A 23,650-nucleotide genomic window follows, 5' to 3' on the forward strand; every position below is an offset into this window, starting at 1 on the left:
TTTGATTTTTCCAACAACCCTTCCAGTAGAAATAAGACATTAGCACTGAGGTGTGAAGTTCACTACCTCACTAATAACCAGTAGAGCTGGAACTAAAACCCAATTCTTCTAGCTGCAAACTCACTGTACGCTCTAACCGTGTCCCACAGCCTCGGTGTGGCCTACCACTTGCCTCAGCTTGTATGCAGGACCAACTCTAGAGCCCTCTCTTTACCTACTGGCAACACAGCCTGACTTCAGTTCAGTTTCTTGGCTTTTGGACACATTGGTTGGGTCATGGAATCTTCCCAGTGCATGAGGAAGTTTTATTCAAATATTAGATGACAGTGGGAACTGCCTTCTTTTTAAATGCAATTTCTCCACTGTAACATAGCATTACCCTTCACTCCAGAATATGGAGTTGTTAAGAGCTCAAATTCTAAAGCCAGAACTGGATTCAAATCCTGGCTTCACTGCTCACCAGCTATGTGATCATGGGCACGGCTTCCTCATCTACAATCCAGGTAAAGCAATTATACCACCATTATTGGGATATTTTGAGGATTCATTGTAATTTTTAACATGTTAACTATTTAACACAATTTTAGCACATGGCACATAAGAAGTATAATAGATAATAATGACAGAATGGTAAAAATAACTGGTTTTTTTAATACTCTGGGTAAATGTCAGCTAATAATATGTTCTCCAGTGTATCCTGCTAGATTGACTGCACTTTGTAACTTCATTTTTGGCAATTCTCTCTAATGGTTTACAATGAATTTTAGGTACTTACACTTCAAAACTACATGTGAAATAATCACTACTAGCTGGAAATTACAGTTTATAAAGAAGGAAATAATAAATAATAAAAATCCTTAGATATTACTCATATTTCCACAGATTCATTTCTTGACTTCATGCTACGCCTGCTGAAAATCATTAAAAGAACATTTCAATGGTTATATTAATATTCTGCAAAAATCACTTATAATATGAAGGTAAGAAAAATCTAGGAGAAAAAACGAGGCACTTCCCACTGTCATCTAATATTTGAATAAAACTAATAATATCACAAACATTTGTCTTATTAAGAATAATTAAGAGGTATATTTATAAATGCAACTATAAAAGCCTGTAGGATATGTTAGACACAATCTTAGAAACACACATTGCGAAGAGGATACTTAATGCTTAGGTTTGAAACTGCAGCTTTTATATATTTCCTAAAGTTAAGTGCTTTCTTATTAATTTGAAACATGTTTGTGTACATTTTAACTATCCTCTCAGTGGAGAGTGCCTTTTTCTTGCTATTTCCCAATAAATGATTCAAGTAGTCTTCCTGGACATCTTATTTTATCATTCTCTTTTCATATTTAAAGGAATCTTTCCAGAGATTTAAGATCATTTGGAACATAGCTTTGCCATTCAAATTAAGAGTATTTAAGAATACATTGGTATTTATTTTTCAAACGTCCTTGCTGTTGTGTTCTTTTTGTCACTAAATAATATATAGAAAAGTTAATTTATGTCTGCACAGTCTCTGGCTACATGAGAAACACGGCATAAAAACTCAGAGACATAAGCTTTAAAGAAAGAAAATGCTAATGTTGCAAAGGTTTCTCTAAGTAAGATTTTGCTTTTTGATGGTATAAATAGGGCAAGTTAAAGTTCTGGGCAGCAGCAGACCCTGAGCAGCAATAATCATTTATGCTCCTTTGGCACCAGCTTCAACACACTGGCATGATTTTTTTTTTCTTCTTAACCACCCATTACCAAGGACAGTGAGAGCACAAACATGAGAGTGATTACAGTACTATAAAAACATACTTCATTTTATCTTGTTTGTCTTAATAAGATCCTAAAGAAGCATAAGATATCAGTGATCATAGAATATAGTGCTGAATTTTACAGAGACACCAAAGTGTAAAACATTGGCTTTCATTTTTTAAGTACTATATTTTTCAAACAAAAGTAATATTGCAATCCACAGAGAAAAGATCAATTTAAGTCCTCAGTATGTAACTGAAACAAATGAAAGCACGGAGTTGAGTCTGTGGTTACTAAAGCTCCATGAGAGAAAGGGGTGGTGTGGCCAAAGTGAATCTGCTTCCAGGGACTCCCTGTGGGGACAGGTTGGAGAAGTCAGTGAACCGCAAATATGGCAGACAGGAAAAGCTTGGCTTTATGAAATTGCATCATTTTAGAGCAAGGAAGTTTAACAGAAAAAGGGAAACTGGTCAAATCCAAGTGATGCTTTGGTTTCCAAAGCACATGGGAAGAACCAGCTACATATGTTAGCTTGAAAACAATTCGGCCTAAGAGACTCCTGCTGTATGCAAGTTATGAAAATGCGTAAGCCCCATCCTGCCAGTTTCAAGTGGCAAAAGACGATGGTAAAACCACAACTCCCCAGAGATATGGCCATATAGTATACGAAATTGGAATGTATATGAAAATAGAGAGATGAAGATGAGGCATCTAGAGCCTGAAATGGCTAGAACCCAGCGGCTTGGTCTGGAAGGGAAGCCTTGATGAGTTTTGAGGTAAGGGAGACGTTCCTTCCTGTTAGACTTCCCAGAGAAAGGTGCTAATTCTGTGCAAAGAAGTCACTGAAATCTGATGGACCCTCTTTAAATAACTGATGACCAATGAGAGCCCTCTTTTTTACCTTCCTGATTACGCCTGTGCCTTGATGGCTGTGGCAGCTGCAGACAAGTTCTCAGGCAGACATGCAGAGAAGTTCTCAGCTCTGCTCTCAAGAGCCCTGAGCCAGCTGTCCTGAAAGCTGATTTAGAATGTCCTCCCCTGTGGCCAAGAGGGTGCCAAGTCCCTTCTAGCTCTGAGTTGGGGTCTAGACCCTATGCCCTGTTTCTTTCTGTGCTAAGTCACAGCTCTGAAATCAGCACCAACTTTTGTACACATTCCTTCCAAAGCCCTGAGCCACCCCTTGTGGCCAGTGGGCCTGCTGGGTGCCGTAAATGTGATCCTGTCTGTCGTTTTAGCCTCAGCAGAAGAGCGACATGACCATATTTATTGCTGTTGCTATTCTGGGGGGTGGATGACGTTTTTCTCCCCTTGTGGCTGAGCCCTGCCTGTTCATCTTTCACCACTCCCTCCAAGTCTACAAGACTAAAACCAGTGATACAAATAGATTCTATCAGGAGGAAAGTTAAAATGAGAAGTTCTTAGGCATTTCCAAATCTATCTGCTGTATGTCATCAAAAGCTTCAAAATCTGTTGACCTACATTTTAAACGTGTACTGTTAGCATCCCACTAGTACCATAAACAGCTATTGGTGGTAACTTTGTTAAGCAAAGAAAAGATGGATAAGAGTGGGGTGGGGGGGCGGGAGGGGGGTGAAAAAAACAACTTAACTGATAAGTACAGCTTAGAAATTTGGCAAATGTTGGCTTTTTCACCAACACAATGTTGAGTGTTGGGAGTGTCCAAGATTTTCTACTTGCCCGAGCGTGAGCTCAGCCTCTCCACTCTTCCTAAGACACTCCTCTTTTGTGACATGAAATAAACTAAATGACAAGCCACCAAAACTCCAATTAAGGATAAAATGATACAAGGCACAGGTGACGGCTCCTGGGAAGTAACTATATACAGGTTTTCTAAATGAAGGACTTAGATACATAAATAACTAATTACAACATGCATTACATGACGCACCAACTGAGAGGGATTCTTCCTGCCTTTCAAGGTTGTAAAAAGGAAAGAAAGAAAGAAAAACAACAAATGAGAGTGACTTTGACTTAACCACTAATCCATACTCATTACCAATTGGTAAAATCTTCTACCATAGCTTATAATCCCTCCGTGTTTGTATGCACCTAGTTCATCATACGCATGTGACATTTTTAACTTTGCTAAAATGACTGTTCAGATTCCTTGTGCTCTTCTGCAAATTTGGCTTGAAATGTACACAGAAGCAGAACAGTATAGCGGAGGCAGCAGGTTGCAGAGGTGATGAGCATGGGCTGTGGGTGTAGAGCCCTGCTTGGCCACAACCCAGGTGTGGAAGTGCTTGAAGACTCCATTTCCTCTGTAAAATTAAGGTCATGAGCGTAGCCACCTTCCAGGCTTGTTGTGAGAATTAAATGAGAGAAATCTCTGTAAAAGCAGTTAGAAAAATTAAAAGGCTGAGAACAAGAGCCTTGTTTGCATTTTAGTGCAGGGGCATTTAACCTCCCTCTAACAAGTTTCCTTTGGATCCACTGTAGTTCATGTTCAACCTGTCCGTTCAGTCTTAAAATGACAATACACAGGAGTTGTGCTCCAGATTCTGATGTTTCTGGCTGTCTGCCGGGGAAATACCTTTTGAACATTCAGGGTATTATTTAAAGAGCACTATCAGCTGAAAGCTTGGCTAATTTTCACCTGAGAAGTCCATAAACTACAGAATTATTTAAATAAAAGCCTTCGAAGAGGACGTGGTTCTTAGTGCCAAGAAAGTGATTTTATATATATATAATATATATAAATAGTATGTAAATATATAATCTTACAATAAATAAATATATATATCACATATATGGCTTATCTGCACTGTGTTTTTTACTTTCTTCTCTCTTTTCAGTTGCATATTTCTGCACAATTACATCACAGATGTGTACAAATGAAGCCATCTTATTTCTCTAGGACCAAAATTAGTAATTCTAAAGACCCATTTCTACTTTTTTGTAGAAAAAATTAGCTGTCTGTAGAAAAAAGTAGCTTTTCTGGCTGTCTCCTACTCATCCTCCAGAGCTTGGCTTAAATGTCACAAAAATGAAGCGTGGAAAAACACTTCATTTTGTCCCTTTCAGGGAAACTTAGCTACCTCTAGTATAATATAATCCTTTTGGAGGTAAATATTCAGTCACCCTTCTCTGTCCCTCTGGTGGTGGGAGGAAGGGTGGAGAAAGGATCTAGTTTTCAGGTGGCTTGCCTCAAGGGAAGGGCATCTGGTTTAAGAAACATCCTCTGGTACTCACTGGCCTCCCCTGAAGTGTCTTTTCCAACAGGATCTTTGGCACTTGACCTCTGGCCTTGCTGCATCTGCTGAAAGATTCATATCTGAGGTCACTCATGGTCAAGCCTCCCAGCACAGTCAGCGTGTGGGTGGCCACTCCTCCTCCCTAAGGCTGACTCAATCTTGGCTCTAACTGATCCTGTGAAATACAGCCATGTCTTCCATCCAGGCTGTCCCTTTGTGATGCACACCCAAAGCCTCACCTCTCACTATACCACAGCAACCCACCAGCAGCCCACCAGCTTGCAACTCTTACCCAGGTTACGCCAGGAGAACTCATCTCCAGTTTCTTCCAAACTTCAACTCATGACCCAGAGGACCTACAGAGGCTTGTTGTAGCTACAGCTTCATAGGAAACAGACTTTGAGATTTGCTTACAGAAGGTTTATTGGCAAGAGTTCTCCATACAACATCTATAGAAGTGACGGGAGCCGGGTTGAGCAGAGAGAAGTTAGAACTGCCACACACTTGCAAAAAAGCTGACTGTACAGGGAACTGGAGCTGGGACAGCCTTTGTGAGTTGTTCCAATTGAAGCAAGGAAGCCAGACCTTTATCACTCCGACAGTCTATCAGTTATTCCATGTAGGCTGCCCTCAGCGAGTTCACATGACCTCTCACTAGGAGGCACTCTTTGGCTAAGGGCAATTCTGGGAGAAGGAGTTAGTCACAGGCATCAGCTACCAACACTCACATCAACAGAGCGATTGAATGCTGGATCCCAGAAGAGTGTCTGTGCAGCACTACAAGGTCCACTACAGGACTATCTCAGGCTCTGCCTAAATACCCAAAACCAACCCCTCTACAGTGGCTGTCCTGAGTTGGTTCTGAATATTTGATGAGGCTGCTGCCATACCTTCTCCTAAGACATCTGGGAGGAAGTCTCATTTGAGACACTTGTGCCCTCAGATAATCAAATCTGGAAACTTCTATCCCCACTCCCTCTTGAAGACCTCTCCAAAATGCTCTGATGTCATGTCCTACATCCTCTCGCATCTATGTGTCACAGTTAAAATCCTGTATTCAATTCTCCAATTGATAACTTTTGGGAACCCCATAATCATTTTTTCCTCCTTTCAACAAAACCTGAATCTTACAAATATTAGCCTTGATCTCTTGTATATCATTTCTTCCAAAGTTAAAATCCATCTGCAAGTTGAAAGTTTCAAGTTTACACCCTTTGTAATTTGACCTCCTCTGCTCCTGAAGTAATCAACATTGTTGAATGATGAGAAGACTTGTGAAAACAGTGAAACTAGCTTAAGCTGATATTTCAAATATATTAACCTGATCAGCTTACAAATGGAGGCTACACCACTTTCTGCTGTGTCATGAAATGTACATTTCTCTTATTGGCTGCTGTTTGCATTTGGCAAGTTATACAAAGTGTTTTGGAGCTCTCAGTTTTAGAGGGCCTTTACTCAAACTTCCTTGCGAGCTGTTCTTTATGTGCCTGAGAACAGGGCTCAGGTTTTCCAGGGCTCTTATATTTTCTTCCCACACCCCAGTGGATCAGTTTGTGGACTTGACTTTGGAGCCTAGTTCTCTAAGCCTTTTTCAGCCACATGGCCAAGGAGGCAAAGACCTCTCAGTCGCCTTTTTCTAATCCTGTCTGTCCTAGATACCATAAGCAGGAATCACGGGGATGTGTGATCTCACCCAAGTTGGTCTCTCCTTAGTCTCAGATCTTAATGATCACCTGATCTTGACCATACCAAACGCTGGGGTCTAACGATCCTTTTTTAGGCTGTTAAAAGGTATAATTTATCCTGTCCCTATGGATCTATGTAAGAAGAAATCGTTTCCTTTTTGTTTTTCCTTTAGGAATAATCCACTCTTAGGATTCCAAGCAGAAGTCCACATACCCATGGGAGTTCACCCATGTATCCTAAGGGGTCTGCTGATTCCCTCCAGATTTTTCATCTCCATGGGCTGTTACTTGATTTCAGAAGCTGATTTTATGTTTATGTTTAGGCTGACTTTGGCACTAAGTCCTTCTACTCTAATTGATTCTGACTAATGAGAAGAAAGGCAGACCTAATACATAATTGATGCATCTCCACCGAGCAATAGCCAAATGGTACACTGTACAAAGAACGGCTTCCTACTAGATCGCAAAGCAGAGTCCTGAACAGCATCTAGCAAGACACATGGGCTGAAATTAGGAGTGTGGCTCCACGGGTAGTACCGTAACATTTTAAAATGAAAAACATCATCTGTCACATTAAATTCAGGTTGTTAACTTTGATATTATTTGTTTTCAATTATGTTAGCTTTATGTTCTAAATAAACTATAAGCATACAGAGGTATATCTTATATTTTATGTACTGAAGTACACATATACAATGATTGTAAGTTTAAATAAAATAATAAAATTTAATCCACCACGGGAGAAAGGTCTGGACACATTTTTGTTTTCTTTCAAAAGTTATTCCTGGATTTCTCAAGCTTAAAAATAAACACTGTTCAATAGCAGAGGGGTCACATCTTGCTTCAGGATATGTATCAGAACCAATAGAGAGGGGCTAAAATTTAACAACCTTTCATATTTTCTAATATTATACTTCTGCCTCTTTTGCTTTCTCTGCCCCACCTCAGCTATGGGAGGGTAATTAAATAGTCACTGCTTCTTACTGAACTCTTAGAGTAAGATCACAAACAGGCCCTGGTCTCTGCCTTCCTCCCCACCATCATCTCTCACCAAGATCCTCTCCTTTGCTTAATGAGCCTTCTCAGTCCCTTCAATGTGCCACACTCATTGTGCCACACTCTTTTCATAATTATTTTCTCTTCTCCAGCTGATCTACTTACTTTTCTGGCTGTCTTCTACTCATCCTCCAGAGCTTGGCTTAAATGTCACTTTCTTAGAGAAGCATCTAAGCAATATCTATTGAAGAATGGATGGGTGGGTGGATGGATGGGTGGATGGGTGGATGGTGACCAGACAGAGGGATGGGTGTGTAGATGGATGGATGATGGATGGATAGATGATGGGTGGATGATGGATGAAGGATGAATAGGTGGGTAGATAAATGGGTGAATGAATAGATGGTAGACGGATGGATGGATGAATGAGTGGACAGACGGTGGGTGGATGAACGGGTGAGTGGGTGGGTGGATGGTGAATGGATGATGGATGAATGGGTAGATGGATGGATGGATGGATGGGTGGGTAGGTGGATGGATGGATGGATGGATGATGTATGGATGAATGGGTGGGTGGATAACGGATAAACGGACAGATAGATGGGTTGGTGGATGGATTGTAGATAGATGGTTGGATGGATGGATGCATGGGTAGGTGGACAGACAGATGAATGAATGGTGGATGAATGGACAAATGAATGGATGGATGGGTAGGTGGGTGCAGGGATGGATGGGGAGGCCTTCCCTGATCTTGCAATCTAACTGAAAGTATCCCTTGCCATTCTTTTTTATAGCACTACTTTTTCTTCTGTAGTACAACAGTTGGAAATGATATATTGATTTAATATCTATCCTTTCAGTGGACTGTAAATTCCCTGAGGGTAGGGAGTTAATGACCTTGTACCCATTACAAAGCACTCTATTTAGAAGGTACTTGTTACATATATATTGAGTAAATGAACAAAAGGAAATCTTGAAGATTATATTCACATCACTGAAATCGCTGTAAAGAATGGAAAAGCCCTTTTCTAACATTTTTCAATATTTTAATTAATGAATTATGTTAACATGGAATAATCTAAAAGAACAATACGTTTTGAGGGTAAGTAACCTGTGGCCTTTGAGAGGGAGAATCATAAACCAAAACAGCACTTGCAGATGATCCTGCTTGGATATTAATCAGAGACAAAATACACACCATAGTCAGTATGAAAATTACCTCAAAACTTGTATTTTTAAAGCAAAATTCCACTACTGCTTGGACAGAATAGTTCTTGGGATACATATGATTCAGCAGTCACCACGTGCTTATAGTAATAGAAAAGAAAAATTTGGGTTTTTTTTCATCCAACAATAAAAAGCATCTTGAAAAAAAGTCTGAAAGAGGTGGTCCCAGGATCACTTGGACATACTCTCTTCCTGTATGTTCAACCCTACACCCCTCCTGTCTCAACATTGCTCTTAACCACCAGGAGTGGTGGACAGGAAATCCAGCTAATCCAGATGCTGATACTCAGAAGCAGGGACAGGCCAGTGTGCCCAGTTGCCACAATGTCCAGCTAGTCCAGGGCCATGTGAAACTCGCAGCTCAATCAAGGGTTCCAGCCATTCTAAAGTGGCTGGAAACCACAAGGGCTGGGGCAGGGAGTACCTTGCTGTGTCATGGCCTAAGAACAGAGCTCTTTGGGGGCTTACTTAGCCTGGATACTGAGCCCACTGCTTCTCCAAGGTGGATAAAAGAGACAGACTTCCCATGGTGCTGGTGCCTAGACACAGCACCTCCTAGTTCAGTCTCCAGATGCTGGACAAGAGAAGATAACTTACAAGTCCACCCACTGGTTTGGCCTAGTTATCAGAGTTTTGTTAAGGTCCTGGTTTCAAGGCCACCTCATAATGGCTAGTTTTGTTTTGTAAATATCAACTATCCATTGTATACTTATCCTTAGAAGACATGTTCTTACATAGTACTTTTGAATTTTGCTTTTAAAATTACAAGGAGAAGGATATTGTTTATAACTATGAAAGCACTTTGAGAGATAATTCATGCAAAAAAAAAGTAAAGTCATGTTGGGATCACTATTTTCAGACAACTTTGAACTTATTTGACTAGCTTAACGAACCTAAGATAGGCCGGGCACCGTGGCTCACACCTGTAATCCCAGCACTTTGGGAGGCTGAGGCAGGTGGATCACAAGATCAGAAGACTGAGACCATTCTGGCTAACAGGGTGAAACCTCGTCTCTATTAAAAATACAAAAAATTAGCCGGGCATGGTGGCAGGCGCCTGTAGTCCCAGCTACTGAGGAAGGTGAGGCAGGAGAATAGCGTGAACCCAGGGAGGCGGAGCTTGCAGGGAGCCAAGATCGTACCACTGTACTCCAGCCTGGGCGACAGAGCGAGACTCCGTCTCAAAAAAAAAAAAAAAAAAGAATTCTGATATTGAATTCATCAGATGAATTCTGATTCCGTGGGCTTGGCATTGGACACCTGGGCATGTGTACACAGACAGACCCCAACTGAGGATTTTTTTGACTTTACAATGGCGTGAAAGCAATATGCATTCAATAGAAACCATACTTCAAGTACCAATACAGTCATTCTGGTTTTCACTTTCAGTACAGTATTCAATAAATTACATGAGATATTCAACACTTTATTATTATAAAATAGGCTTTTGTGTTAGATGGTTTTGTCCAACTGTAGGCTAATGTAAGTGTTCTGAGCCCTTTTAAGTAGGCGAGGCTCAGCTATGATATTCAGTAGGTTAGGTGTATTAAGTACACTTTTACCTTACAATATTTTCAACTTATGATGGGTTTAATGGGTTTATCAGGATATAATCCCATAGTATGTCAAAGAGCATTTGTATTTAATAAGTTCCCCTTGGTGACTGTCAGCAGGGGAGTTTTGGAAATTGCCCTACGATAATGATTCTCCATCAGATAAGTACACTAGGATTGCTAGGAAAGCTCTCAGAATGTATGAGATGGGGCCACTCTGACATTTTGCTAGAGGAGAGCAGAACCTACACAAGCATCTTTTGAAAATGCTCACCCAATGATTCTTACCTTTGCTTTGATGAAATTATCAGCCCTAAAGGAACATTTAGTATGGAAACGAGGCATGATTTAGCATAGGCTGTTACATTGAAGGAAATGATGGTGTATACTTCTTTCTAGAAATAGCAAAACTTTCAGAACAACCAAAATGGCAGGACTGACACAGCTGGAGGTTTCTAAATGTCCACTTCTGTCACAGACAGGCAAACAGTCTATGAATTATTCAATCAGTTGGTGAGTTGGAAATCACTCATACCATCTGGATTACCCAGGCAGTCTTTTTCCATTTCAGATGGTAAGTTTTGGAGGGTCCCAAAATTTATCAAGTCTATTTATTGCTTTACACAGGCTATTGCATCATCTACCAAATGGTGGTTCTATCCAGTTACATATACAGAATGGAATTTTCAAATAACTAAAATAATAAAATGCTAAGATGCTGAAGACTGACATTTCAATTTAATTAGTAATAAGTACTATAATTTCAAGTTTCAAATTGTTCTTCAGTGAAGCTTTCCTACTCTCACCCCATTGATTTGTATCTTTATAGGTTTTTACATATGTACAAATATAGCAAACTATAGCACACTACATACACTGTTCAATACCTTGCTTTCTTTTCTATCTAATAGATCTTGGGGTTTTTCCATATCAGTACATAGAAAGCTTCCCCATTCTTTTTTAAGAACCTGGAAATCTGATTTTAAACCCAGTTTTAGTAAGTTCTGATTTAGACTTTCCATCTCTCTCTGACCAAGAACAACCTGTAAATGTAAGCGTATATGTATGCATGTGTGTGTTATCTGTGTGTTCTTTAAAGATCACTGGGTGTATCAGTTCAAGGTCTCCAAGAAGCAGATTCCAGGATAGATTCAGACATATCAGAGATCTACCAGGGGAATACACATGCAGGATAAAGGCTACAGGAAACAGGAGTAGGTGGGAAACCCGTGAAAGCAAAGCAGGGAAGGAAGAATTGCGTAGAAAAGGCTCAGACTGCAGTGTAGCCCTTAAAAGGTTTTAGTCAGCTCAGTGGGGAGCACAGGATATCTCACCCATAAGAGGAGGTCTGTGTTGAGAAGGAATGACCCAGTTCTTGGAATCCCACTGTGCTTGGTTATTGGCTGGAAACAGCTTAGACAGAGTGTGGCCTCAGCATGAATGCTATTGGAATTCAAAGGTGCAGCAGGTACAGGCTGTTCACCAACCTCTTCTCTCACAGCAAGTTCTCCTGAAGGAAGCTCTGAATGGTGCACATCTATGACCACCACAATCTCCCATTGCACTGCAGAGATTGTCTTCACATGTATCTGGGGGCAGTTCCTGGGGGACTTTCTTCCCAATGGGAAGCTCTGATAAAGGAAGTTAGTGGGACAAACAGCAGTCCCTGTTTCTCAACTCAGCCTTGCGGTTGAAAATGGTTCTCATCTTCTCCCTTTCCTTTACTTCATTCTCCTCACCATCAGCTATCACAAGAGCAGGTTCTAGTGGCTTACCTAGTGGTGTAACCTAATCCTTCATTTCTGGAAGGTCTGAACCCTTTGTAAGTCATATATTCCTCATACCAGGGTTGCCAAATGAGTGCATCCATGGTTACAAGGAATCCGTAGAGTCCCAGGAAGCACCCAAATGGATCACCTGGGTCTGCAAGTATTTTCTGTCCCCATTATATAAAAGCCTCCTTCTGCTCATCAAAGTCAACCATTTCTGCCAATTTGGTGATTCCTCTTCTTACCTGCTGATCCCTGGGCACAATCCCTGGATCTACTAGGCAGGAGCCATAGTTTGCAGCTCTGCTTTGTCCCCTGGCAAGAGTGCTTCCCCTCTGGGGACCCTGCAGAGCCCAGAGATGCAGGGATAGGAAAGACACTGAATATGATAGTAAGTGAGGTACTACTGATTCTAACTCTTAGTTCCTAGGCTTATATGTCCTCCCTATTAGAGATAATGCCATAGAAAAATCTGATTCCGTGCATATACCATATCCCCAAAAGTGCCACTCCATCTTCGCAGATTACTACCAGAAACTAGAATTATAGCTGCGCCTTTAGGAGACCGTTCCATTATTCTATGAGGTTAGCCCCTCAAATGTTACAGAGGTATGCAGTAATACAGTGTCTAAGATACAGGGGACCCCACAATCAGGGCTTGTTCTGGCACCTCCTTCACTGTGAAGTGGATTCCCTGGTGGGAGTTTATGTGTGAAATTCCATGCTTGTGAATCAGGTATTCTATAAGCCCCCTGGACAGTGCTGGTACAGGCTGAGGCTCTGTGGGGAGGAAAGGTAAATCTATACCCAGAACGTCTATCCTTAGTAAGGATGAACCACTGGCTCTTCTAGGCCGAAATGAGTCTGATATAATCAACTTACCACCAAGTAGGTGATTGATATTCACAAGGAATACTCTCTGTTACTAACAGATTTGACTTGCAAAGTTAGGAGAAGTTAAACTGACCTCAATAAGTAGCAGTCCTTGCTTTTGATCCCGGGTGCAACTTCTATTTCTGCCACTGAGTCTACTAAGCTCATGTGCCCCTTGCTTCAGATTTGGGATGTCTGTTGAGGAAGGCTGACATTGACTGGCTGAGTCTTGTCATCTAATTGGGTTTTCAGTGCCTCTTCCACTTTGTGTCCATTCCCATATGTTCATCCACATGTCTCTAGCCTAGACCTCCATGTTTTCAGTCTTCCAGTCCTTCTCCGTCCAGCCCCTGACCAGGCAAGGCTGTTAGCCACTGCTCAGAAATCTATATAAATATTCCCACGTGGGGCCACTTTCCCTTCCACACAAAATACATGACTAGTTCAACATTCACAGTTCTGCCCACTGGAAAGATTTTCCCTGTCTACAGAAGTTCAAGACCACTCCTGAGTATAGATATAATGCAGCCTCCATCCATTTTCAGCTTCATCTACATACTGAGCTCATGCAACCATAAACCAGACACAGGTTTTTCCTCCCCCTTCAGCTGGTTATTTGAAACCCCAATCTGCTCAGAGGAGTGAACCAGTGGAACCCTGGTGGGGGACATGAGGGTCTGTCCCACTCAGCCCTTAAGAAAGGGCAACCTGTTCTTGCAGCTTTCCATGCCCTCTGGTCCCACTCAGCTTGCTCCTAGAGATCCCGGTCCCAACTCACAATAGACTGCTTCTGGGTCTGTCCAGCTTTGTCTTGTCAGAGTCAAGAAGACTCAGCTCATAATGTGAAATTCTGAATGAACAGGCTACCTTTACTACCAAGGCCAAGTAACTTTCAAAGAAACTGTTCCTAAAAAGATGTGAGACTGACTGTTGCAGATGATATAGATCCTTGCTTTAGATCCCCATAGACCTGCAACTATGATTCTTCCACAGGGGCTTGCCATAATCTTCATATATCTTTTCTCACCACTGATACCTCCAACACCATAGGCCCTGCCTGATCATATGGCCCAAGAGGCAGGGCTGCTTGCATCACAACCTGGCCCTCTGGCAAAACCCCTTCCTGCTCTGAGCCCTCTCAAAGCTGGTGGCCTCCCCTCTGTGTCATCTAGCACATAAGCTGAAGTACTGTCTAAGTGTGTATGTGTTGCTTCCAGAACCAAAGAGTAGGCCTACCGGGTGTTCTGCTTCCTTTTTGCAGCAGAGGATGCAAGACACATCAATTTGCCCTTAACTTGGAGGGGCTGTCAGGGGCAGTGGCCTTGATGCAAAACCCATAGGAGATGTGAAGTTGTGGCAGCTGGAGTCTGTTTGCCAAGTACCCTCCAAACTGTAGGTTCTCTTGAAGGGAGATCTGAGCAGTGAGCCTCCACGGCCACTCTTTGGGTGTTCTGATGTCTCTGTAAGCTTTAAAAAGTGCTTGCCACGTGAAAATGATGTAAAATGCAAGAGATGACAAAAATGCTAGAGTGTGATGAAGGAAAGGAAGAGGAATTTAAGCTTTATTTGGAATGCAATCAGTATCTGAAGAATCCTACAAGGGCTTTGAGGTGTGCATGCTGAGCTGATATGCAGATTGGTACTGCAACGGTTGGCAAAGATACCACATCCCCCCTTGTCATTCAGTTAGAGGAAAGCCTCTTCTATCATTGCCTATTGTTTCAAATCCCATTTCCAAACTCTTGGAACCATTCACTCCTCGATTATAATTTACATTTCTTTTACTGCCTAATAATTGATTTCTTTTTTCTTTCCTTCAGCTATGAGTCATTTAGTAGCTACTTACTCCTTTGCTTTCAACAATATTGTGTACCTCCTTTCTTTATGCAACTGCTTTATGAAAAGGTTATCTCATCAATTTTTACAACTTTTAACAACATCTCAATACTGACTCTCTTCAAAATGCTTTGATATTCCCTTGCTATCTCCAAGTCGTGCAATTTCAAATACCGAGTTGCCTTTCAGCCATAGTTTCAGAACAAAGCATTGTGATTTTAAATGTAGGATGAGAGATGAACTCATCACCACGTCTCCTCAGATTCCTGGGACTTCTTTTTCAGGAAGTCCTGAAAAAGAATCACAGATTGAAAGACAGACTTGAAAGAGTGGTAAACCTTCCTTCCCTTCATTCCTTCCCTTGGTAGGGTGCCTCTTAATTCAAGAAGATCATTGCATTATAAATATCTGGAAGGGTATGCCTTTACTATATCCATGAACAACGTGCCACTGACTACCCAAAATTGTTTCAACCATAGCAGTCCATTAAATCACTCTGTCCTCTTAACTCTTATGATACTTGGCACTTATTGGCTACTTGTAGTTATCGCCCTTGTATGTTTATTATTTTTCTTTTTCATCTCATGTCTCTTTAGAAATATTTTATATCCTTAAGTGCAAAGGCTGAGCCTTACTTCTCTATGTCTCCAAACCTGATAGTAATCATGTATGCATATATATGATGAATAAACATAAGCACACATATACATACATATAAATATATATTTTGTGGTTTGGTTCAGGCACTACATCTCTAATACAGACCTGCAATCCACTCTGTCTTCAAGTTACCACTCTTTCAATTCTCCCTTTCATCTGAGGTTACCTTTTTTATTGTTAGAACTTTCCTGAAACCCTCTGTGAGTCTCATCATTGGACACGGATGGTGTCCACGTCTATGTGGAGCTTTCCCCATTAGGAAGAGGAGGCAGAGGGCCACAAGAGACACATCATGAGAAGAAACCAAAGCATTGCCCTTGAGAGTTAAATAGGCTCAGCTGGTGTTTTTAGAGCAGAATTAGACTATTTCTAAATCAGACTCTTGGCTTCTAGGGCAGGATTGCCTAGTTATACAAGACAAGCCAACAAGTACCCAGCAACTATACAAAATTCTGCTACCATGAGGCTAATAGTTGGAATACAACGGATAACCTAAAGTTAAGGAGACTAGAAAGGGATAAGAAGAAGAAAAACACACAGGGAATGACAAAGCTGAAGTGGTGGGAGATAAAGATGGAGAGGAGAAGCATGAGATATGGGCATCACAGAAGCCAAGGAGATGAGTGCTCACAAGTATCAAATTCACTGTTGCCACTAGCAGGATAGGAACTGAAGAGATACCATCATATCTGTCAAACAGAAGGTCCCCAATGGCTAGACAAGCTTCACTAGACCGGTGAGAACAGAATCCAAATCAAGTAGTACATAAATCAGAGGCGGGGACGTAAAGACCAGAATACATTCTTTCAAGATCTGCAGTTTCAAGTATGGACATAGAAGACTTAAGGAGATGGCAGACCAGCAAATTAGGACTGTTTTAATACGGAAAACACGAGAGCTCATTTTTTGGCTGAAAGAGAACAAATTAAAGCATATTTAAAAGAAAGAAGGTTGGGAGGCCAAGACGTGTGGATTGCTTGAGGTCAGGAGTTCGAGACCAGCCTGGCCAACATGGTGAAACCCCGTCTCTACTAAAAATACAAAAATTAGCCAGGTGTGGTGGCACACACCTGTAGTTCCAGCTACTTGGGAGACTGAGGCAGGAGAATTGCTTGAACCCAGGAGGCAGCGGAGGTTATGGTGAGCCAAGATCGCACCACTCCACTCCAGCCTGGGGGACAGAGTGAGACTCCATCTTAAGAGAGAGAGAGAGAAGGAACTGACCCAGAACCTGGGGAGGAAAAAGGATATCTTTTCCTCTTGGAGGCAGGTGAATGGGAACAGGAAGAAAATGGGAACCTATGTAAAGTTTTTGAAGAGAGGAAAGATGCAAGTGTTCCTAGCTCCTTCTTCCTCTGTAAGACAGAAGACAGTGTCCTCTGCTCAGCAGGAGAAAGCTGGGATGGAGATGGGCTCCAGGATGGCGATAAACATCTGGAAGTTGCTTGGGAAAAGTTGTGCTATGTAGCATGGAGGACTTTGATGAGAACCAATGGTGTATTCAGTGACAGTGGCAATGAGGGAATGCTGTCAGAGTGGAATTATAAAATCCCAGTTTACAATTTTCAGCTGGACCTTTACTCTCAAATTCCAGAGAGTTGGCCTTACCAGACCTTACTTGCTGGATCAAAGTAAGGTCCAGGCTATGTCCGAGGCCTGAGTGAATAGTGTAAGTCTCAAAAGGGGGTGTTACTGAACAACGGCTGTCAGAGGTAGGAGAAAAATGGGCATTATTTACTTATCCACTTATTTTTAATTTTTGACCTCTCCTATCTAATTGCCTATTGATCATCTCTGGGGTATACTTCTGGACCATTCTCTCCTAAATAAATATATCTTCCCCAGCTCCCGTAATTTACTGTCCTTCCTCCCTTAAAAAAAGAAAAAAAAAATCTAGACAGCAACATTATCATTAACCCAGGCAGCTAATCTAAAAAAATAAGAAAGAAAAGTCATCTTTACCACACCTTTTTGTTCTCCGCTGAGCATTTGAAAGCTCTCAATGTGTTCTCTTCCTCTCTCCAATTAAGGACAGGAATAAAGAACCTCCTCTAAAGTCACACAGACCTGGGTTTGAATCCTTCCTCAATCATTTCTACCTTGAATAATTCTGGGCATATGAATAAGCTAAACTTTATTTTCTCCTTCTGTAAAATGGTTGTATGACTAGTACAAATCATCTACAATTATGAGATTTAAGTGAATTCATACCTGTAAAGAAAAGCTTAGTATGGTATCTGTCACACAGTAGTTACCACAAAAGATTTGAAGACCATTAATCTTGGAATTCTCTTCCTCTTCTGATTTCACGCTGCCTGCAAAGTTTCTCACCATATTTCTTAATTTTTATATTTATCATGGACAAATTTCTTGAATGTTTGTGAATGCTATATTGCAAATAGTCAAATTTTGATTATTTGATTTTATAAATCAGGATGTTAATACTTTTTGACTTATCTATCAAGTGATTTTAATTGTATGTGCTTTTCTACACACTTTGAATCATGGTCTTTAGACGATAAACACATACAGATTAGCTTTTAGTCATTTGTAAAGTTTCTATTAACAACTCTCAATACTCAGTCTTTTTTCTTTCTTTCTTTTTTTTTTTTTTTCTTTTTTAGAGATGGGGGTCTTCCTATTTTGCCCAGGCTGGTCTCAAACTCTTGGGCTTAAATGATCCTCCTGCCTCAGCCTCCCAAAGTGCTGGGATTACAGGCAAGAGTCACCTCATCCAACCAATAATTAATCTAATATGTAAATAAAATGAAGTCACCAATAAATTTTTAAATGCACCTTCATTTTTTAAAAGACATCATTAAATCCCAGCAAAACATCCTTACTAATATGTTGTTAATTGGTCATAGTCACACTCAAAATAGCTTACAATATGTTATAAAATTTTTTAGAATGGAACTATATAGTAACTAGGTTTTCAACATGGAGGAAAACAAACTGCTAGGGCAGTTGCTGGCCCCTGGATTTTCATGGCCTCTCCCACTCCACCTGTCAAACCAACATTCACATTCTCTTCTTACTAATCCCTTCTTAAAGCTAAATTCAACTCCCCCTTATCCAGGGCAAAGGTTCAGAGGGAGAGGGAAAATAAGGACATTAACCCTGACTATTAAACTGCAACATTATTCCACTGTCTACTATCTGCTACCCCATCACTCTCAGCACCTCTTCCTCTTCCTAGTTCTCTCTCCCAGTCTTCTCCAACCATTACTATTGACCCTGAACACTTACATGAACACATACGTCTTCGTGACTGGGGAAACATTCCATTGTGATGGCAGCTGGTAAATGGAAGCATGGCCTATATGGTCATTTGCCAAAAATTGTTTAGTAATTTACCAAAAATACTAACTTTCTTTCATAAAGAAAGTCAACATCAGAGCTAGGCTAGGATTAAGATTTGTTAAAATTTAATCATAGATACCTGGTGGTAAAGTCTCATTTTAATTAAGGTTCTTCGCAAGGCATCTATTAGGGATAGCCACAGGAAAAGTAAGCAATAAATGGCCATGTCTTTTTTCCTCCCCAAATCTCCATATTCAAACCAGATGTATGTGCACCTCACACCACAAATGGACTAGATATCCATTACAGAAGCCGGAAACTTATTTCATGCTGTATGTTCCAGAAAATCCCTCATTTACATGACAACTAATTAGAAAGAGTAATAAATAAATACATAAAGGTTTCCCAAATTTATCCCCTTAAAGAACATATATGGGTCCTAACACACCGGGTGGGTCCAACAACAAAAAGAGGTTAAGGGACAAAGACTACTCTGTGATGAAATTTAGTTTAGAAAGAGACTCCCCCATTCAAAATATTGACTTGACCAACCACACCTTTTCTCATATTATACAGAACCTCAAAATATATGGGAACACATATTTCTACATTAGCTCCTGATTCTGGTGTATCCCCTAACAGGGAAGTGGAATTATGGCTCAGCCGCAAAGCCCTGGCCCTCATCTTCCCAGCGGCCTAAATCAATCCCCAGTCCAGGACAAGATGCTTCGAGAGATGCATAATTATTTCAGGCCACTAGGGTAAGCACTATTCCTGGCAACTCTGCCGGCAGTGCCATGGATGAGGGCTTCGAATTCTCTTTGGTGATTTGGTTCCGCATAAACTGAGATTTTTCTTTCAGTTTTTCAGCCAGATAAGCAGGAAAAGTCGGCTTTCATCCTTAGAGAGAGGCAATCAAGGTTAATTGGAGTTCCTTTTCTGTGCAGTTTAGTCTACTTTTTCCCAGGCTGTCTTCCTGACACCTGTCCTTATATCTATATCTGATTATCAAATACTTAGTGAGAGAACCTTTGGCAGCTTCTGATGCTCACATAGTCATCCAAAGGCCTCTCAGTCTAAGAAATAACAGGAATACACTTCAAATCAGTTTCCTTGAGAGGCCAACCTGAGACCCTAGGCTGTGAACGCGGGAGAAGTGTCTCCCATGGGTATTTTGAGGGTGAAGTGAAGAATAATGCTTTTTCTCACCAGAGACAATGCTGATTCAACTTGCCTATTACCAAATCTCTAATTTTTGGTTTGGCACTGAAGCCACAATATACTCAGTTATTACCTAACATAGAAAGAAAAGCAAATCTTGTCATTCCCATTCGGAAGATGGTGAAATTGAGGTTTAAAAGTTTAGAAGAGTTGTCTAAAGTGAATTCGACAAAGCAGTGTTGTAGCTAGAAAGTAGATAAGCTGACATCTGTCCCTGGTTTTGTAGGTCACAGTTTCTTTGCAAGTTTAGAGCAGTGTTTTACTTACCATATTCCTCCTTGCAAACTTGTTTACTTTCTCAAACAGTGGATACCACTGGAGAGGTGTGCATTCCAGACACTTATACAATATACACAGACCGAGCCGTCTACCTGTTGGGCACACAGCTCCAAACTCAAGAATCTCTAAGGTTGTTAAGAAGCATAAACGAGACAGGAGAGGGAGCAGGCTCTAATGTAAAAGGAATATCCTGTACCGCTTCAAAGGCCGATTAAAAAATCCTCTTCACCACTATTAATAAAAAACTAACCAATATATTCTGTGCTTTTTCAAACTGTACTGCTCACCCTCAGTGTCTTCATTAAATAAATGCAAACACGTGTGCTTTGAAACGGGTAGGTGTAAAAGAACACTCTGCACAATTATATCTAGGCTGCCGCAGATTTACATCACATGCATACATATATCTAGGAGATATCAATTCACGATGACAGCTGAGCATGACAAATGCAACAGTACACAAGTTGGAACGCTGAAAACAATGCAACTACAAACCCCATGCAGACAAACACGCACACAATGAGTTTTCCCTCAACACACACGTGGCCGCACTCACAGGAGCTTAACCACATTGAAAAACCCCAAACACAAAAACCGGAGGCTCCAGCGCCCGCGAGCAGCCCCCACACAGGCAGCCGCGCCTTCATCTCCAGGCAGGGATTCTCGTGCGTCCCCGGGTACACTCGCCCTCCCACCGGCATCCCACTGCGAGAACACATGAGCGCCAGCCGGTCCCCGCGCGCGCCCGCCCGCCGGGAAAGTGGCGGCTCCCGGGGCTGGGGGCAGGGCCCGGTGGGGCGGGAGCGCCGCGGGGCCGGGCCTCGGCGGCCGGGGAGGGGACGAGGGGCGGGCGCGGGGCGGCGCCCGGCTCACGTGGGCGGGCGGGAGCAGCTGAAGGTCCGCTCGGGAGCCTGGGCTGTCCTCTCGCGCGCGGCGCTGGCCGGGGCGGCGGCGGCGAAGGAGGAGGAGGAGGAGGAAGGCGGCGGTGGCGGCGGCAAAAGAGGAGGGAGGACGGGGGCGGCGTCGGACTGGAGCCGAGCGGCGGCGCGAGCTGCCCAAGGCGCTGTCGTGAGCTCGCCCGCCGGGCCCCCACCCCCGAGCTACACCCTGCCGTGCCCAGCACTGCCCGCGTCCGTGCCCCTGCGGGGAGCGCGCCGGGGCTGCCCCCCGAATGACGGGCGGAAGGTTCGACTTCGACGATGGCGGCACCTACTGCGGCGGCTGGGAGGAGGGCAAGGCGCACGGGCATGGCATCTGCACGGGGCCCAAAGGCCAGGGCGAGTACTCGGGCTCCTGGTCGCACGGCTTCGAGGTTGTCGGAGGCTACACCTGGCCCAGCGGCAATACCTACCAGGGCTACTGGGCGCAGGGCAAGCGGCACGGGCTGGGGGTGGAGACGAAGGGCAAGTGGATGTACCGGGGGGAGTGGTCACATGGTTTCAAGGGGCGCTACGGGGTCCGGCAGAGCCTGTGCACCCCCGCTCGCTACGAGGGTACCTGGAGTAACGGGCTGCAAGACGGGTACGGCGTGGAGACCTACGGGGACGGAGGTGAGCGGCGTGGCGGGCGGCTCGGCTCCTCCGCGAGCTGGTGCGGTGGGCTCTGCCCTCGCTGTGGGGAAGTGAGGAGGACGCCGGGCGCACGTGTCCGGAAACCCGCCAAAACACCTGGGGGCGCCTCCCGCCCGCGCCCGCCCTTCCCAGAGGCGGCGCTGGGGCCGGACTGGGGCGCCAGGGCTGGGGCGCCAGGGCTGGATCTGACCCCGTTCTTGGAGCGGACCAGCGGACCGTGTGTCCACACTCAGGGGAGCTAGGCGTGAATGTACCTGGCCGGCGCCAGCGCTGCGCTGCCACCGGGAGGGAGCGCCGCCCGGGAGGGTTGGACTGGAGAGAGGACGCTGTCACTTGAGCCCGTCACATTACGTTCCTGATCCCTCCCTCTCCCGGCTGGGTTTGAAATCGCCACTCCCGTGGAGTTAGAGCGAACACCCTGAGCGGGTGAGGCTGGAGGTCCGTGCTGACCGCTCCCCGGATTGGTTTCACGTGGAATCGTATTTCGCTCCTGGTCCTCTAGTAGCCTAAAGATAGAAGCCAGAACCCCGTAACTAGGATGTTGGGGAATTGCACCTTATTTGGGGGTGCATTTGGAAACGTCCGAGTTATGGGAGCAGAAAGGCCACCTGATGCAGGTGGAGTTCAGAGTGTGAGAGTTCCTAGTTTTCATTCCATTCCTTAAAATATTGATCTTAAAAGAGTAGCAGTCTTTGCTGACCTGGAGATCTTGGACAAATTACTAGCAAGATATTTTAGAAATGGGCAATGAAGTCTACGTTGAAAAAAATACAATTGGCAGGTGTGTTCCTATGCTGCTAAGTTAGCAGCTACTTTACTCCTGAGAATGGCAATACTGAAACAGAAATTTGCATTATGTATGACCTAAGCAGTATGCCTGGCTGTGAACAAAGATCACCTTCTTTTAAGATTCAACAATATTTGCCAAAGGGATTGTGTATATACCAGGACAGAAGTTCCTCTTTTATTAGGAAAAGTATACATTACTGAAACAGGTGTCAAAACCTGATGAATCTCCTTGTGTAATACGCTGAGAAAGATATTCATGGATAGCTTATGCTTTAGCAAAGTGCATTTCCCGATAAACATAATCATATTTAGTTGAAAAGGGTTGTAGGAGGCGACATCACTTTTTGGAATTAAGCAGCTCAGAGTTGGAGGATATTAAAGGGATGTAATTAAAAGTTTCTCCAGCCCACTGCAACCCCATTTATACCATTGCTTATATAAAAGCTTACACAATTTGTACACTTCACTTAGTCAGAACACTTGGGCCGTGTTTCAAATGCAAAATGGCAGAATGGTAGAACTTGCTAAAAAGGACATCTTTTCATCCTACAGTATAAATTAAGTGTATGGTTCTCATGGATTAAAAGAAAAAAACGTTCTCTAATACTTTTCTGTGGGGCTGAGTACCGAGTTTCACAATAGTTAATTAGGACCCTTAAATGTTCTGAATGGGCATAAAGTACCTGGTTGACAGCGCTATAAATATATTAGTTTGTGACTGGATTTTGTTGGAGGCCCCAGCTCTACTGTATAACTAAATTCCATGCTCAAAAGTAGAAGGCAAAATTTATTTTTTTAAATGTGTGCATTGTTTTATAATCTTTTAAGAAGGCCAGGGATGGTTCTCTTCAGTTTTGGAAAGTTGGAAAGAGTCTTCTTTTAAAGATGCTATTCATTAAACACACTCTCTTGGTTTAGAGTATT

At 42.7% G+C, this 23,650-nt stretch overlaps 2 protein-coding genes across 8 annotated transcripts in view; one reads left to right on the forward strand and one right to left on the reverse strand.

Moving 5' to 3' along the window:
- Nucleotides 1-22,051, reverse strand: part of GDAP1 (ganglioside induced differentiation associated protein 1) — a 46,067-nt gene extending 24,016 nt beyond the window's left edge. Inside the window, exon 1 of one of the 3 annotated variants that reach the window (XM_050802308.1) lies at nt 21,864-22,051. The gene's annotated coding sequence lies outside the window, so the exon portion shown is untranslated. Of the gene's footprint in view, nt 1-20,922; nt 20,945-21,717; nt 21,740-21,863 lie in introns of those variants that run through there. The other 2 variants (XM_050802310.1, XM_050802309.1) reach the window with 2 other exon arrangements.
- JPH1 (junctophilin 1) overlaps nt 21,288-23,650 on the forward strand; it is an 80,272-nt gene continuing 77,909 nt past the window's right edge. For 3 of the 5 annotated variants that reach the window (XM_050802297.1, XM_050802298.1, XM_050802301.1), the window contains exon 1: nt 21,387-21,916. In XM_050802297.1, coding sequence (XP_050658254.1) covers nt 21,538-21,916 — 379 coding nt within the window. In that variant the 5' untranslated portion in view covers nt 21,387-21,537. Of the gene's footprint in view, nt 21,917-23,650 lie in introns of all 5 variants that reach the window. The other 2 variants (XM_050802299.1, XM_050802300.1) reach the window with 1 other exon arrangement.

This window comes from Macaca thibetana, chromosome 8 (genome assembly GCF_024542745.1).
Source record: "Macaca thibetana thibetana isolate TM-01 chromosome 8, ASM2454274v1, whole genome shotgun sequence".
Classification (NCBI taxonomy): Eukaryota; Metazoa; Chordata; class Mammalia; order Primates; family Cercopithecidae; genus Macaca; species Macaca thibetana.